The 16595-nt window shown below is 37.0% G+C and overlaps 1 protein-coding gene across 9 annotated transcripts in view; it reads right to left on the reverse strand.

Moving 5' to 3' along the window:
- The window catches only part of LOC5571245 (protein phosphatase 1 regulatory subunit 16A), a 488636-nt gene that overhangs the window by 113171 nt on the left and 358870 nt on the right, over positions 1–16595 (reverse strand). For all 9 annotated transcript variants that reach the window (XM_021851208.1, XM_021851211.1, XM_021851209.1 and 6 more), the window contains one exon: positions 9563–9737. In XM_021851208.1, the coding sequence (XP_021706900.1) occupies positions 9563–9737 (175 nt within the window). The remainder of the gene's footprint in view (positions 1–9562; positions 9738–16595) is intronic.

Below are 16595 nucleotides of genomic sequence, written 5' to 3' on the forward strand. Positions count from 1 at the left end.
AATCAACGTAGTTACGTCGGCCAATTATAATTTACAGTATTGAACAAAACATTTGCATCTTTTTCGGTTTTCCATACAAAATAATCAATTTTAAAGGGTTAGATTCTAGTTATTTATGAATCGATTAGAATGAAATTTTCACAGTTCTTCAGACAAAAATTTAATTTCAACATATATTTTTGAGTGATTTTTCCAATTACGAGTTTGAGAGCAATTGCATTTTAGCTAAAGTAAAAAAAATGTTTTTGTGTAGTTCTAGAAGCTCACATTAATGCCACAGGGTCAGTGTTATAATAGATGGCAGCCTATATAATCATCATCATCATCGTATGATATTAAATTGATAACACAAGAAGACAGCAATAAAAGGAAGAGTTAAAAATATTTAAAATAATAATAATATTGATTCCTTTAGAAAAATTTAGTGAAAATATTTGATATTTGTTTATTTTTGACATCCTCATTAGTAAAGTAATGTGTCTACTGCGATTAATTCATAATTTACAACTGACCGCAACCAAAAACTGTCAAAACTCATTATTCATCCAACTAGAAACGAACAATAAAAACGCCGCAAAATGAATAGAAGTTATTAGACTACAGCTCATTTCTTTGAAAGAATGGATGCCTGATAGCAGTGGTCAGTTTTTCGCAAAATAGCAAGACACAACGAAGCAAAGCACTTCAGTTTGCAAGTTTACGACTCTTGTGGCATCGTAAACCTAAACGGTCGACTGCTCAGACGCAGACTTCAGTTCCACTTGGAATGAGTGAAAGCCAAACTAGAAAATATGGGTCACTTATTCCATGGGGACTGTTTTCCATCACTTGCAAGGTTATTAGGGGTGCAGTGGAAGTCTGCAAAATTCAATCTTCATAAACATTGCACGTCGTTTCGAGCGAATTGCAAAAACCTCAACATGATTCAATGTCAAGCCATCGAATTCATTTCACGGAAAACTAGACTTCAAGGATGGAAATCTAGTGATCATGATAAAACAAATGATGCATCGTGGTTGTTCTTTATCATGCGATCATAGCAACAACGACAAACCCTTAGTCGTCAAGCCATCACAACAAACTCCGCTCCGCGAAAAATGAATCGCTCGGCCTGTGAGCTGACGATTAATTGTTCGCGAATCAAAGTCATAATTTTGGAGGATTTTTCTGATTGCACTCCACGATTTGTCTCCTAGCTTGTCGTTTATCATCTGAGAGGCAATCGTGCGTGGTATGTGAGAGAGTTTATCCGTGAATTTTGAATTGATTCACATTAATCGCAACATGTAACAATATCCGACAAACCCTTTGTCCTACGACAAACAGTTCATCGGATGCTCGATATATCTATGATCATCGCGCGTGGTGAGGTGTTGAAATCATGTTGCTGCAAGAGCGTATAAGTGTTAAGTAAGTGTTAAACACATCTCGGCATGACCTACTATGGTTGATTAAATTCTATTCCATTTCCTCAGAATTCGATGAATGAAGAAGTTGTTCTCTTGAATGTAATTTTCAGAACATTGCATTCGGTATTTGAATTATTGAGTAGAGAAACTAGCATGCAGGAACACTATGTGGAACAAAATCAATATTGATTGAAATAAACTTTCGACACATTCCAAGTAAGTAAAATGTTGAAATCATCAGTTTCCTCTTATAAATACACAAATTTCCATGAAGTGCTGCTGCACAGTATCAATTTCAGTAAAGAAATCAATACAACATTTGTAACTGAAACCGGCACTTGTTTGGAGTGCATGCCTTCGGGGAGCGTTTGAAGATGATACGAATAATGTTGTGTAGGCGTTGATTGCTTTATTCGACGAAAGTACTCCGTATAAATCTCAGACATACACACAAAGCAAATCTTCTTGTGCCATGAATCACAATCCTCAATCCTCAATCTTAGTTAGCCGGTAAAAGAAATATGCACGACTGGTCCTGACAGCTCAGCTCGGATCTTGGTAGGCCTTTCTTCACAACGTTCGCCTACTAAGGCGGCAGAGATCTTAGATGAGTTGCAATTTTCTTTTTTTTTGCCATGTAAAGTAAAGAGGAACAGAGCAAGGAGTAGAGCTACCAAATCAAATTTATCAGACAAGCAAACATCAACCATCATCAGGGAACATACAAACAAGCACACATACAGAGAAATGTACTAATATGGACTGATGGACGAGTTACCATCAGGAACAGACTGATGACACTTGTGATGAATACAATGTCGTTTAAATTCACACTTTCGATTTCTAAACGAGGAAAAAGTCGCATAATCGGGATACATTTGATTTCCTTTATATATGTACACCGAAATGGAAGGAGCTTTTCGGAATAATGACTTTGAAGAAATGCTTTAGTTATTTTGAAAATCGTTAATCGTTCAAAGATTTCGTAAAATTTCCTTGAAAAGTACACAATAGACTGGCCCAAAAACAAAGAAGTTGTAAAACTCAACGGGGCACCCCGTAGATGTGTGCCTTAGGATAAAAAGCTCTTTCAAAATATCTACTCAATTGGTTGCTTAACCAGCTGGCGCATTCAATTTGAAGTTTGTATGGGATATTCGTTTCAAAACTATTGAAAATTAACCTTATGTCGCTGTTTTGTTCCATATACTAGTTGATCGAATTCAGTTGAGCCCATAATGACAAATACACTAGTTGATACCCCAATGGACATAGTTGCAGAAGGCTGTATCTGGATTTAAGCTAACCAATTTGTACCAAAGAAGGTTGTATTTCTCCAAAATTGTTTCCTATGGTATAAGGAGTGTTTTTGACATTATGGGTTCAATTGAACGTGATCCACAATTTTCCATAACCAAACAGTAGGCGATGTGCTGTTTCCATATATACTGAGCGGGGCCAGTCTAGTATACAACTAAACAAACAGTGATGGACAAAATATTTGCAACTTTTTTTTCGATTTCCCATACAAAATTATCACTTTTGGTAGATCTCAGTTATGTTTGGACCGATTTGAATGAATTTTTTACTACACGACAGGCATTACTCGAATTTTAACATATATTTTTGAGTATTATTTTCAATTACAAGTTCAAAAGCAATAACGATTTGACTAAAGTAACATTTATGACGAAAAAAGGTTTAACGATTTATCTGAAAATATGGAAGCCCTACAAAAACTGTCTTTAACAAATTTGTTCATTTCGTCTTATTTCAAACTTTTCCAAAGATACCATGAAGTTATTCGTCAAATTTATTAAGTTATGTCAATTATCAAATTTAGTAAAAAAAATACTTCAATCAAACCACTATTGCTCTCAAACTCTAATTGAAAAAATCACTCAAGTATAAATATTGAAATTCAAACTATGTCTGAAGAACTGTGAAAATTTCATTCAAATCACTGCCGGATGTTTTCTTGTGTGTGATTTGATTGTGCATAATGTTTCCCAGTGAACTACCTATCATATAGGAATGTGCGCCCAAAATCATATATTCTTAGGTCAAACATCAGAATCGCACAATATGCATATTAAAACGAATAAATGTTAAAACAATTTGACTGATTTTTTATTTTCAAACAATTATACAGTATTGGACAAAACATTTGCAACATTTTCGATTTTCCATACAAAATGACCAACTTATTTATGGACCGATTCGAATGAAATTTTGGCAGAACATCAGACATAACTTGAATTTCAACATATATTTTTCAGTGATTTTTCCAATCACAATTTCAAAAGCAGTAACGGTTTGACCAAAGTGAATTTTTTGTCGATTTTTTTATAAATGACATAACTAAACAAGAATAGCTTTATGGTATTTTCAACAAAGTTGTTGATTTTAACGAGATGAAGAAGTTGGCTGAAGACAGTTTTTGTGTATCAGATTTTGAGATAGAAAGTTTTGAATTTTTCGTCGAAAATTACACTTCAGTTAAACTTTTATTACTTATAAACTCGTGATTGGAAAAAATATTCAAAAATATATGGTGGGCTTCGTGGCCATGCGGTTAGCGGCGTCAGTCGTTTGGGCGTATTGTGTATGCCACGAAGCGTGGGTTCGATTGCCGCTCCAGTCGGTGGAAACTTTTCGTCAAACGAAAAATTCATTACTGGACTACTGGGTGTTTCGTGTTGTCCGTTGCCTAATGTTAGTGATTGTTTAGTCTGTGCAGCCTTTGGCTGAAAACGGTGTAAATTGTCTTTTAAATTTAAGTTATATCTGATGTTCTGTGAAAATTTCATTCGATCCATAAATAACTGAGATCTAGCTTACCAAAGTTGGTCATTTTGTATGAAAAATCTTAAAAGTTGCAAATGTTTTGTCCAACACTGTATCTCAAAAACACACGTCGCAGAAAATTTGATAGTAAACGTAAAATTTTCTGAACTTTCAAAAATGAGAACAGCAATAGCATTTTTGGCCTTCATTTTGGCCCAAAATAAAAGATAGATCATCCATTGTGTAAAAATTCTAGTTTAGTTTTAAATCTGTAGAACCAAAATATTTTTCTCAATCATTTCAAAATAATGTTTCGACGAAATATTGTAAAGGCATTCGACCAAATGTCGCTTCGAATAAATGTCATTCCACAAAACGTCATTCGACGAAATGTCCTTAAGTCTCACTGTGTAACAACGTCAAAATGTCGCTCTGTAAAACAATCAGAAAATCCCTATTCGACTAAATGTCCTTTCGACCAAGTATGCTTCTTAAAGCATTTAAATTCATTTAGACCAAATGTCCATTCGACGAACTGTTCATTCGACCAAATGTCATTTGATCAAACATCTTTTGGCTAGATATCATTCGAACAAATGTCATAAATTCGACCAGACTTTCGAACGGTCCACTTCGAAGCAGATTTCCGCAGGATAAGACCAGGCTTGATAGAAACTCTTCTGCGAGGCAAAGAGGAGGCAATTTTGCCGTTTTTCTGAGGAGAAAAAACTGAACTCAAAATTTTCAACACAGATCCTCAAGCAATTCGAGTGAGAGTGCAAAAAAATGCGAGGATTTTTTCAGGTACTCTCTATCTCTTGTTGCGATGCTCACCTTTACTCACACTTCAAAAAAAAACTCTTGAGTCTGCCACCCGAACAAATAGTCCTCAGGGAGTTGTGAGAGCACCCTTTTTTGATGGAATTTTACTCTGTTGTGTTTTGTGCTGCATCTTCCTCGCTCATTTTTCGTTGCCTCTCTGCCGAGCATTTTTTCGCACCCTCGCCAATAAGCATGCTACTCTAGAGTATTTCACCGAACTCTAATGATGTTGAGGAGCATTATCAAGCCTGGATAAGACAATGTTATAAATATATAGACCCCTCATATTTATTGTGACTGACGCTCCACACATATCAGATGTGAAAATAAGATGATGTGATAATAATGTGATGATGTTTCATTTAAGCTTTATACTATTTGTTCACATAGGCCATATAAAAACAATAACCGCATAATTAATAATTATTCAAGACCTGGGAAATCCCTCAAAATAATATAAGAATACAGAAATACAATTCTCGCGTTCAGTATCATAAGAGCGTAACTGCAGTAATCGATTTCTCTTCATCGATTCTCAATTTAGTTGATTACTTGGCCGGACGACTGTTTTCGACTGCAATTTCTGATTCTGTAAAAAGTACTTCTCGTCTTTTGTCATGCTGCATCGCAAAGTGTAAATCGATTGAATTTCATGGACTGTTTCAAAGAGAATATCAGCGAAGAGAAATCAATCATTGCAGATACGACTAAACGCGAGAATTAGAAACGTACTTACAAAACAAGTACAAAGCGTTACAATCTTGAATGATTTTTTCAATTCTATGAACATAATTTATCAGTGTAAATCAGGCCATAAAAGACCAAATGTTGAATTTCGGTAATTTGAAAGTGGCTCTTCAAATGATTGGATACGGTCAATAGGACACACAGTAATAGCGAAAATTAATTGCTGTATACAAAAACTATCAGAATAATAACTTAGCCTCCAATAGGATGTTCCATAGAAATATGTATGAAAAATTCCTTTAGAAATAATTACAAAACAATATGCTCAACATACCCGTAAGCCGCATGAGCACTCCACCCATGACTGTGGCCCATAATTTCGTAGAATACACAAATAGGCTTCTCATTACTTCAATTTGAATTTAAGTTTGGATATTTTCAGGGGTCCGTGAGGAATCCAAAAAAAACGCTAGGACTTTGAAGTAGTTAGCTGGGAATCCACAGGATCTTGCTTAGAATTCTCATGATCTTGCATGGATAAGAATTGACATCTACCGACAATTACGAAGATATCGCTTCGAATTTTAAGATTTCGCTGCAATGTTTCTGTACTAAAGTCTCCATTGAAAATTCTCAAAAGTTCGTAAGGGCTTCCAGACTGCCACTAGCAACCTCCAAATTCCACTGGAAATCTATTCAGAATGCTCAAAATTTTGCAAAAAAATATTCAAAATACCAATATATACAGTATTGGACAAAACATTTGCAACTTTTACGATTTTCCATACAAAATGAACAATTTTGGTAAGCTAGATCTCAGTTATTTATGGACCGATTTGAATGAAATTTTCACGGAACATCAGATATAACTTTATTTTAACATACATTTTTGAATATTTTTTCCAATCAAGAGTTAATAAGTTATAACGGTTTAACTAAAGTGTAATTTTCGACGAAAAATTCAGAACTATTTATCTCAAAATCTGATAGCCCTACACAGAAACTGTCTTCAGCAAACTTGTTCATTTCGTTAAAATCTACAACTTTGTTGAAGATACCATGAAGCTATTCCTTCAAAATGTTTAGTAATGTCATTTATGAAAAATCGTCAAAAAATTCACTTTAGTCAAACCGTTACTGCATTTGAACTTGTGATTGGAAAAATCACTGAAAAATATATGTTGAAATTCAAGTTATGTCTGATGTTCTGCCAAAATTTCATTCAAATCGGTCCATAAATAACTGAGATATAGCTTACCGAGTATTTGGAAACTTGCAATCAGAAGACACAGTGTGTTTGTTTGACAAATTGAGACATGAATTTGCGAAAAAATACGCGTTCTAGTGAGACTCGAACTCACGACTCCGTGTACGCTAGACCGGCGCTTTAACCAACTAAGCTACAGAACACCTTATGATTCTGCGGAATAGAAAGCCAAACTGAATCCGAGTACTAACTATAAACACATCTCTTTTCGCAAATCCATGTCTCTTTCGGACTTAGATGCCAAACCCCCAACACGCTCACGTTTGTATCTCCCGATCGCAAGTGAGAGCGAACTGTTTATGGATACTGAGTTCTTACGCTCTACATAAACAATTCGCTCTCACTTACGATCGGGATATACAAACGTGAGCGTGTTGGGGGTTTGGCATCTAAGTCCGAAAGAGACATGGATTTGCGAAAAGAGATGTGTTTATAGTTAGTACTCGGATTCAGTTTGGCTTTCTATTCCGCAGAATCATAAGGTGTTCTGTAGCTTAGTTGGTTAAAGCGCCGGTCTGGCGTACACGGAGTCGTGAGTTCGAGTCTCACTAGAACGCGTATTTTTTCGCAAATTCATGTCTCAATTTGTCAAACAAACACACTGTGTCTTCTGATTGCAAGTTTCCAAATACTATGTTTCAGACATACCAGCAAATCTGGTTTATGCCAGTAAAGGGCAAACATTCATTAATGTATCGCATGTTAAACTTGTCAATAAGCTAACCACTCAGTTTTACTTCTGACGAGATGCATCAAATTTAGTGCGATCTTATTTATCTGGTCGAACTCAAATTGTAAATATCAATAATACAGCTTCACAACCAATTCCTATTCTTTCCGGAGTGCCTCAAGGGTCAATATTAGGACCTCTTCTTTTTTCAATATTTATTAACGATCTCCCATCCGTGTTACAATATTGCAACGTCCTCATGTTTGCCGATGACGTTCAGATATATTTAAGTTCTGCAGAACTTTCTGTTGCCTCGATGTCTGAACTAATAAATTTGGATCTGAAACGTCTGATTACTTGGTCACAGGCAAATTTTCTTCCTATAAATGCAGAAAAAACCAAAATTATGCTTATTTCAAGATCTAGATCGGACCATGTCTTACCTAACATCTATTTGGGAGAAGATGTCATTGATTATGTGACGGAAGCCAATCTACTTGGTTTTGTCGTACAACAGAATCTTGAATGGGATTCTCATGTAAATTTCCAATGTAAGAAAATCTACATGGGCCTTCGTCAGCTTAGGTTATCTTCGAGCATGCTTAAATTTGAAACAAAAATGCAGTTGTTCAAGAGCCTTATTTTGCCTCATTTTATGTATGGGGCGGAACTTCTGTTAAATGCTTCGGCGAGGTCCTTGGATCGTTTGAGAGTAGCTCTCAATTGTTGTGTACGCTATGTATTCAACCTGAATGGTTACTCTAGAGTTAGCCATCTACAGTCACAGCTATTAGGTTGTCCTTTCTACGAGTTTGCTAAGCTTCGTTCCTGTTTGCTTTTAAATAAATTAGTTAGTAGATCTTCTCCAGCATATTTGTTTGAAAAGTTGAATCGCTTTCAAAGTGCAAGAACTCATAACTTTCTTATTCCTAATTATAACACATCTCATTACGGTAACACCATATTTGTAAGAGGAATCGCTTACTGGAATCAGCTACCAAATGAATTAAAGAATGTAAATTCCGTGGATATTTTCCGGCGAGACTGTATTGCGTGGTTTAATAGGAGGATTTAGAATTTTTGTTAGTGTAATGTTTAAGTTTTTTTTTATAATTAAGTAGTTGATGAATTCTGATGGACTCAACTTATGTAGTAATTTAAAAGGGGCAGCCCTTACTCTACAGATTTATGAATCAATAAATAAATAAAGAGCAATGCATTCCGTTATAATTTCTGATACCCTCAAGTGGTCTTTTACGAAATTGCAAAAAATGTTGTACGTAACTCGTAGCAGAACTCGATTTTTACAGTACTCGTCGTAATTATCCAACTCGACAGGGCTCGTTGGATAAATGTATGACTCGTGCTGTAAATGTCATTATTATACAACTTGCTGCGTAAAACACTATATTTTGTTGGATTTTTGGAGATACTCATCATGGATAACAAGAGATCAACAAATAGATGGTAAGGTAGAAATATCGTCAAATTTGATAATAACATACTGATACACATTGATAATACAAATTAACTAATTCAACTGATCCACTGGCATAGTAGAAGCATTAACCTAAGAATGCTAATGTCGCTGCTGTTCGTGTGACTAACATCTAGTTTGCTGCAATGTGACAGCGTGAGCACCGGGCCTCAAAGTGTCAAAGGCCAAAACAAAACATTCTCTATTGTGTGGGATCGATCAATTAATGAAAAATAGCAATCAAAGGTAATAATTAGTTAAATCAGTTTTGTGACATCAGCGCCACTAGCGTTCTACTACTAATATTTCTATTACTGGCATACAATTCTCTTCTGATATATGTATAGCGTGTAACTCGTCACGGTCTACCTCCTAACTTTGTTTCGGTGTCAAAAACGCAGCATCCGTCACCATCCCATTTGCCCACCCGCCAGAGCACTCACCTCGGCAATATCGTTCCGGGCTGCGGCCTCCAACAGGACCACGCTGTCCTCGAAGGTGATGTGCCGCTTGTAGGTGGACATGTGCTGCTGTTGTGCCATCCTTTCCTTGCTCCGTTGGGCCTTGAGCCATTCCTTCTCGCGCTGTTTGGCCACCTTCAGCTGTTGGGCCCGGCGCCTAAAATGTTTCAAAAAAAAAAAAAAAAAAAACGGGAATAAAACATGTGCAATTAAACGCACTCCCAAAAACGGAAGCAGAACCACCAGATGGTGCTCCTGTCGTGTCGCGGTTCGTCGGTATGGTTCGGTCAGCTGGTGTCAGGATCGCTGCTGCTCGATGCGGTTGAAGCTTTTCTACGTGGTTGCCGTGGTTTTGCTACACTGAAACAAAAAAAAAGCAAGTGCTAGGTTCGCCACCTCATGATGAGAACAATTTGGACCGGAGCCAAGAGTCAAAATCCAAAAGCCAGGACACGAGTTGCCTTCGTCCTGTGGTCATTGCAATCGACGGAAGCTGCTGCCAGAAACGTGTTCTCCAGAGTGCAGAGCAGCGTGTAATTATATGTAAATGGAATGGCTGCAGAAAGTTTCGCAAATTTTGAGACATAATCAGAAGTGTGACGTGACATTGGAACACCCGGGCCGGGCGGAAAGCTGTTGTATCGACCAGCACTGATAAAAGAGAATTAGAGATAGAGAGTGGAAGACTGAGTGGAGGTCCAAATCGGAACCAAACAATATGATGTGGAGAGCATCAATAATTATGTAATTCGGCGGATGCGAGGCGCGCACATGTCAGTAAATACTTTTAATGGATGAGGCAAAATGAGTTACATGATGTGATGGGGTGCCCATCAGAGTTTTGGTTTTTTTGTTGTTGCACTGATACAATGATGGGAGGGATTTGTAACACCAAATGCATGCGCGTTTTTTAAATTATAGGTGTTCACGTTGAAATGATGTTGATAATTGTAGGTTGGAAAGAAATGTATGGCGATGCATTAAAAAGTGGGTGACTTGAAGCTCTAGATTTTTTTAGCGATTGATTCTGTGTATAATTTTTTTGTGTTAGACTTGTGAACTAGTTTATGATGCTCAATTGAGGAATGTACTTTTCAATGAAAAAATCGTTTCAATTATGGTGCCTACCTTAAATTACTTATTTCACTATTCCAAAAACTGAAAGTTTTATGGCGCCAAACGAATGAATAATCAATGAGGAAAAATGAAGATGAATCTAAATGGAATAGGAGCTTCGATAAAACTCTTTGAGAAATCTATCCGCAATCTGAAATCGAATCAAAATTGAATCGAAGTCCAATCGAATGCAAAATGAGAAATTTCATTAAAGGATTTCAGGAGGCATCTTGAAAGAGTTTTAAGTAAAAACCTCGAAGGATTTCAGGAGATGTCATCGGAGAACTTTAGGAGAATCTACAAAAGTTTTATCAAATAGAAACCCGCATCGCAGTTCAATTTAGGTTCAAGAATTAGATGATTTAATTTCATTGATATCTTGATTGATAGCAAACAAATCTTCGTTGATATCACAAGCCCATCATCATCATCTCTTAGCAGTATCATCAACAAGTATCTCAAAATCGCTTCCCAACTGACATTGGCGCCTTTACACAAAGCGGGGGAAACTCGCGCTGAAAAGCCTCACAAGTTGGTTCTGTCATCTCCGAATGACAGCATCCCGCAGCAGGTTACTTTGTAGTCAAGTCATCTGTCAGTGTTTAAGACCGACAGAACACCCCGAGAACAAAAGCATTACCATCTAGTTAGTAGACATCACACCGTATATCGCAGCAGGCGTCGTCGTCCAACCACGACTTGATAGACCACACATCACCATCGCAACCGCAAACAACTTCACCACCGTTCTGGACCAACATATGAAAACATTCAATGTAACAAAAATCATAAACGGACAAAATCATACTCAACGCATTTTACAAAGTTAAAACGAATCCTTCACGAAATTCATCATTTCCAGAGAAAATCGCGCTTAGGTCACATTCACGTACACGCTTTTTTCAAATGTCGGTCCTGCGTTCTGAACGTCGTTGGCTGAAATTGCAACTTGGCGCTCGTGTTCATCCCGATATGTAGGTACATAACATTCAACATGTACCGGGGTTGGAAACTACACATCTCCAGCGATTTCAATTTAAGCATCGAGACTTCGCTCAGAATGCTTCACGGTTCTGGAATAGAGTGAGGGAGTGTGGTTGAGAGACTGAATTAAAAATTCATGCCAGAAGTTGCTTTGGTATGCCATCACCTCTATACTTTGGGAGGGACTGGCTTCTGTAGCTCGTCTAGTTAGAACGAAAGCTTTTCCAGGGCTGGTAAAGACTAAGTAATTTTAGATACCGAAAGCCTGAAAAAAAAGACCAAACAGGAATCAGAAAGATACTGAACAGAAACGAACAAACAGGAATAAAAACAACAAAAAACAAAAAGAGACCAAACAGAAACTAAGATAATAAAATAGAGACCAAGCAGGAACCAAAATGAGATCAAATGAGAATCAAAGGCAAATAAGAACCAAGAAGTAGTACAATTTGTAAGCATCCGACCACACATTTCTTTAAGGATACTTCCAAGATTTTATTGTTTTAATTTCTCGTCACATTAAGACAAATTTACGTATTCTCGTCAGTCTACGCAGTTGCCACGCTCGAACGTCATTTTCTCGAACGTCAGCAGAAAAACTACGTGTTTGTCTGATTACAGTTATGCGCTGCTCAATCCTCTATTCTATTCCTCAATTCACACGGACAGAATTGTTAAAAGCTTTTTGGAAAACTTTTCACAACGCTTCGAACAGGTCTTGACAGATGGGACTATTGTCGGCAGTCTCGTTTTCTTCGGCAGCTTTCACATAAGTACTGCCGGCGAATCTCTTCGGCAGCTCCAAATCAGCCGCATTTTGAGGCGGATTCATTTGAATTGACCACATATTTGGCGAAATTGTTTGTTTAGTCTCGGAAATGTCGTCAGTAAGAAGCTGACAGAACAAAAAAATCAACTGAATGTTTTCATCGGTGTGTTTTGATAGAAAAATACTGTGTATTTGGCGTTTGAAATTTGATTGCTGATAAAAGTCGCTGCCGAAGCCGTAAATCGCTCGTATTACTGTCTTTATTTATTCATAAGTTTATCCAGGATTTATTCAGAAACAATTTGAGGGTCTGATCAAAGTTTCCTTCAGATATTAGTCAAAAGATTTCTTCAGGAGTTCATTGAATGATTCATTTTCAAACTTCCTACGGAATTCTTCCAAGTATTTTGTTTGAAATACCTTCAAGTTTTGAAATGGAAGTTTTCTATTTATAACCCCAAAACTAACTTTACAGATTCCACTAGGAGTTCCTCTAAAGAACCCTAAAGAAAGTCCGAAGTCCACGATGAATTCGTTCAGAGATCAGTCCATCGATTTTCTTAGGAATTCTTGGTATTCTCTACTATCCTAGAGGAATTCCTCCAGACATTCGTTCAAAAATTTCACAAGGAAGTTCTCAAGGAATTTATCTAGTAACTCATCTAGAGATGTTTCCAGGGAATAGTGAAGGAAATTTTCAGAAATTCCTGACAATATCTGGGAGGTATTTAGTACGATTCAAATATTTAGTTCAAATGATTAAAATACGCTTAGACACATCTTTATCGTGACAACTGTATGAATGTAACGTTTTTGTATTTTTGTAAAATAAAAATGATTGGTTCGTTATTCAAGTGTCGGCATATTCTAATTCATAATTAACATAATGCATATTTTCTTCTGTTCTTAAAATTGCAAAAAAAAAAACTACAAATGGTTCGTTACAAGAAGTCTTGAAGTTTTCTTCACAGATTTATTAAAGAGCTATTTTGATTCATGTACCATGAATCGAATCACTTACCAAAAAGAGACAACAAAGGAGCCAAAAAGAGACCAAACAGAAGCCGAGAAGAGAACAAACAAGAATCAAAAAAAGGCCAAACAGGAACCGAAAAGAGACCAAACTAGAACCGAACAGAAAGAAGAAGAATCAAAAAAAGACCAAGAAGGAACGAAAAATTGAACTCTTTTTCCAAGAAACCAAGAAAACAAATACGAACCAAGAGATAGTACCTTTTACAAGAACTCCTCAAAAATGCGACAATACATTTCCATAAGGATATTTCATGCTCACATAACTGTATTTATTTTATCATCAGTTGCTCCAGAAGAATAATCAGAAATTGATTTAGGTATTTGACCAAAGTTTCAGGAATTAGTCCAAAGATTTCATCAAGAGTTTATTGAGCGATTCTCATCCGAACTTCCTAAGGAATTCTTCCAAGTATTTCGTTCAAGATTCCTTCATGTGTTCAAACTGCAAGTTTTCTAACGATAACTCCAAAATATACTCTCCAGGAATTCCTTCAAAGATTCCTCAAAAAAAAAACCGTTCAGAGATCATTCCATGGTTTTCTCTACGATTTCTTAGGATTTCCTACAACTCATTCAGAAATTCGTTCATGAATTCCCCAAGGAAGTTCTCAAATAATTTATAAAGTAGCTCCTCCAGAGATGTCTTCAGGGAATAGCGAAGAAACCTTTCAGAAATTCCTGAAAAAATCTGGAAGGTGTTCAGTACAGGCATTGAAGATGTGAGCGAGCACTATTAGCGCGATCCTGCAATGATCATAGTACCCACCCTCTGTGAGCGAACTGTGCTACTCAGTCAGACTACAATAAATGATCACGAGAAATCGTTGCTATGATAAACAATGAGCAGGAGTTTTTGCATAACCAAATCGAAGTTTGCACTTTCGAAAGTTGACCTGTCATTAGAGGCATATAAACAACGTGCGTTCGAAATATCTGTGAGGCATAGATTGCACTGTGTTGGGAAGTGGCAATATAATTGATCGCAGCAAGCGGTCTGGTGCATTAACCATATTCTTTCTGGCACTTGCGAACTGTTGCTTGTCTGGGTAACTTGTGTGAGCATCACGTGAAGGATGATTCCTTCTCCGGTTAAATACTGAATCTCCACATTGGCGATCCAGCCAGATTTTTGCTATTTTGCGAAAAAGTTACCTGCCATTATTTTTTTACAGGAGGAATCACCCTGCAGCGTGCATGCAAGTTTTTTTTTAAAGAAGCCCATACTGGTGAATCTGGAAGGTACGTCTTGGTGCTCGATGAAAGTGATAGCTGATAGTATCTGCAGCTGATTGATGTTCGTGGAAAGAAGAATATTGGCGTTCTTGTGTGGAAGCCGCGCGGAGAATCTACAGTGCAGGAGTTGGTATAAAGAACGTAACGGCGAAAACAGCAGCATGAAAAAAATTCCAGTCGATTCTGTTGTTTTGCTCTAGCAAATGTCAGAACGATAGCTTACAGTGTGTTGTTTGTCAGAGCACTGGCAATGTCCACTGACGAGAAGCTAAGATTGTCGATTCTGTTGATTTGCTCAATTAAAAAATCTGAAAAAAGCTTACGGTGTGTTGTTTGCCAGGAGGGACGAGAAGCCCTGGCAATGTCCGCTGATGAGAAGCTAAAATGTTTGATTCTGCTGTTTTGCTTCTAGCAAATGTCAGAAACGAAGCTTACAGTGTGTTGTTTGTCAGGATGAAAGAGAAACCCTGGCAATGTCCACTGACGAGAAGCTGAAATTGTAGACTCTGTTGATTTGCTCAATGCAAATATCAGAAAAATAGCTTGCAGCGTGTTGTTTGCCAGTAGAAATGAGGAGCTCTGGCAATGTCCGCTAACGATGAGCAAAAATTGGCGATTCAGTTGTTTTGCTTAGCGCAAATGTCAGAAAGAAAGTCGCAGTGTGTTCTTTGCTAGAAGAGAAGAACAGCAACCCTGGCAATGTCCGCTGACGAAAAGCGAGAATGGATAAATCTGTTGTTTTACCATATGCAAATGACAGTAAGGAAATGTGCAGTATGTTGTTCGTTCTGGGGGATGCCAAGCCCCAGCAATGGTAACTAATTGAGAACAATCATTGCTGGCAAGTGAAAGTTCCACGATAAACTTCCCATTCAGGTCTGACGTTACTGGATGAGTGAGGCGTTGACGTTTTACCATGCCTACTTAGATGTTTAATATGCAATCGGATGGAACTTTCATATATTCTGTCGGTTGATGACTATCATGAGAGTACAAGGAACTAAGTGCCATAACGATGTTAATTCAGTGTCACACAAAACCATATCCCGGAAATATCCGTTAACAAAAAAAAATAAATAAATAGGAGATTCTGTACAGTACAGCTTGGTATTGCCTTTAGTAAAAATGAGCTCTGATTTCCGCTAGCGAGAAATGATAATTTTCGAATATTTCGGTATGTGTCGTGGAAAAAAGATGAGCTTCGGAAACATCGTACTGAATAAATGTCAGAATTTTACATTTTTTGTCGTTTTGCTTTGAGCAAATACTGAAATATGAATCCCGGAAATATCCGGGAAAGGAAAATGAAACAAAGATCATCATTTCGCGTCACTGTGTGTAACTGTCAAATTGGAATGTAAATATGTAATGATTTGTAAATATGTGAAGCAAAATGAGCTATTGTAGTAGTTTGTTTTATTTTGTTACATGCCGATTACACTCTGTTATGCAAAAATTATTGCCCACTGCCGGTATGAGAGATTTTATATATCCTGTTTCCTAGACAAGTCTGTAATATTATTTGTACACATTGAATAAAATTCGACGACTTTATTGTAAATGCATTGAGTTATTGAGCTACAGCTTGCCAAAAATGTGCAATGCTAGACAAGTTTACATAGTGTACAGTCATTAGAGATAACCAGTTCTAAAAAGCAGATTGTCATTGTTTGTAACATTTTTTTTTGTTTGTTTATCATTAATTGAAAACTAACTTTAATTTCTTTGGAGCAGAGGGAGACTGTGAGGCATAGATTGCACTGTGTTGGGAAGTGGCAATATAATTGATCGCAGCAAGCGGTCTGGTGCATTAACCATATTCTTTCTGGCACTTGCGAACTGTCACTTGTCTGGGTAAGTTGTGTGAGCATCACGTGA

The sequence above is a fragment of the Aedes aegypti genome, chromosome 3 (assembly GCF_002204515.2).
Source record: "Aedes aegypti strain LVP_AGWG chromosome 3, AaegL5.0 Primary Assembly, whole genome shotgun sequence".
Lineage (NCBI taxonomy): Eukaryota > Metazoa > Arthropoda > Insecta > Diptera > Culicidae > Aedes > Aedes aegypti.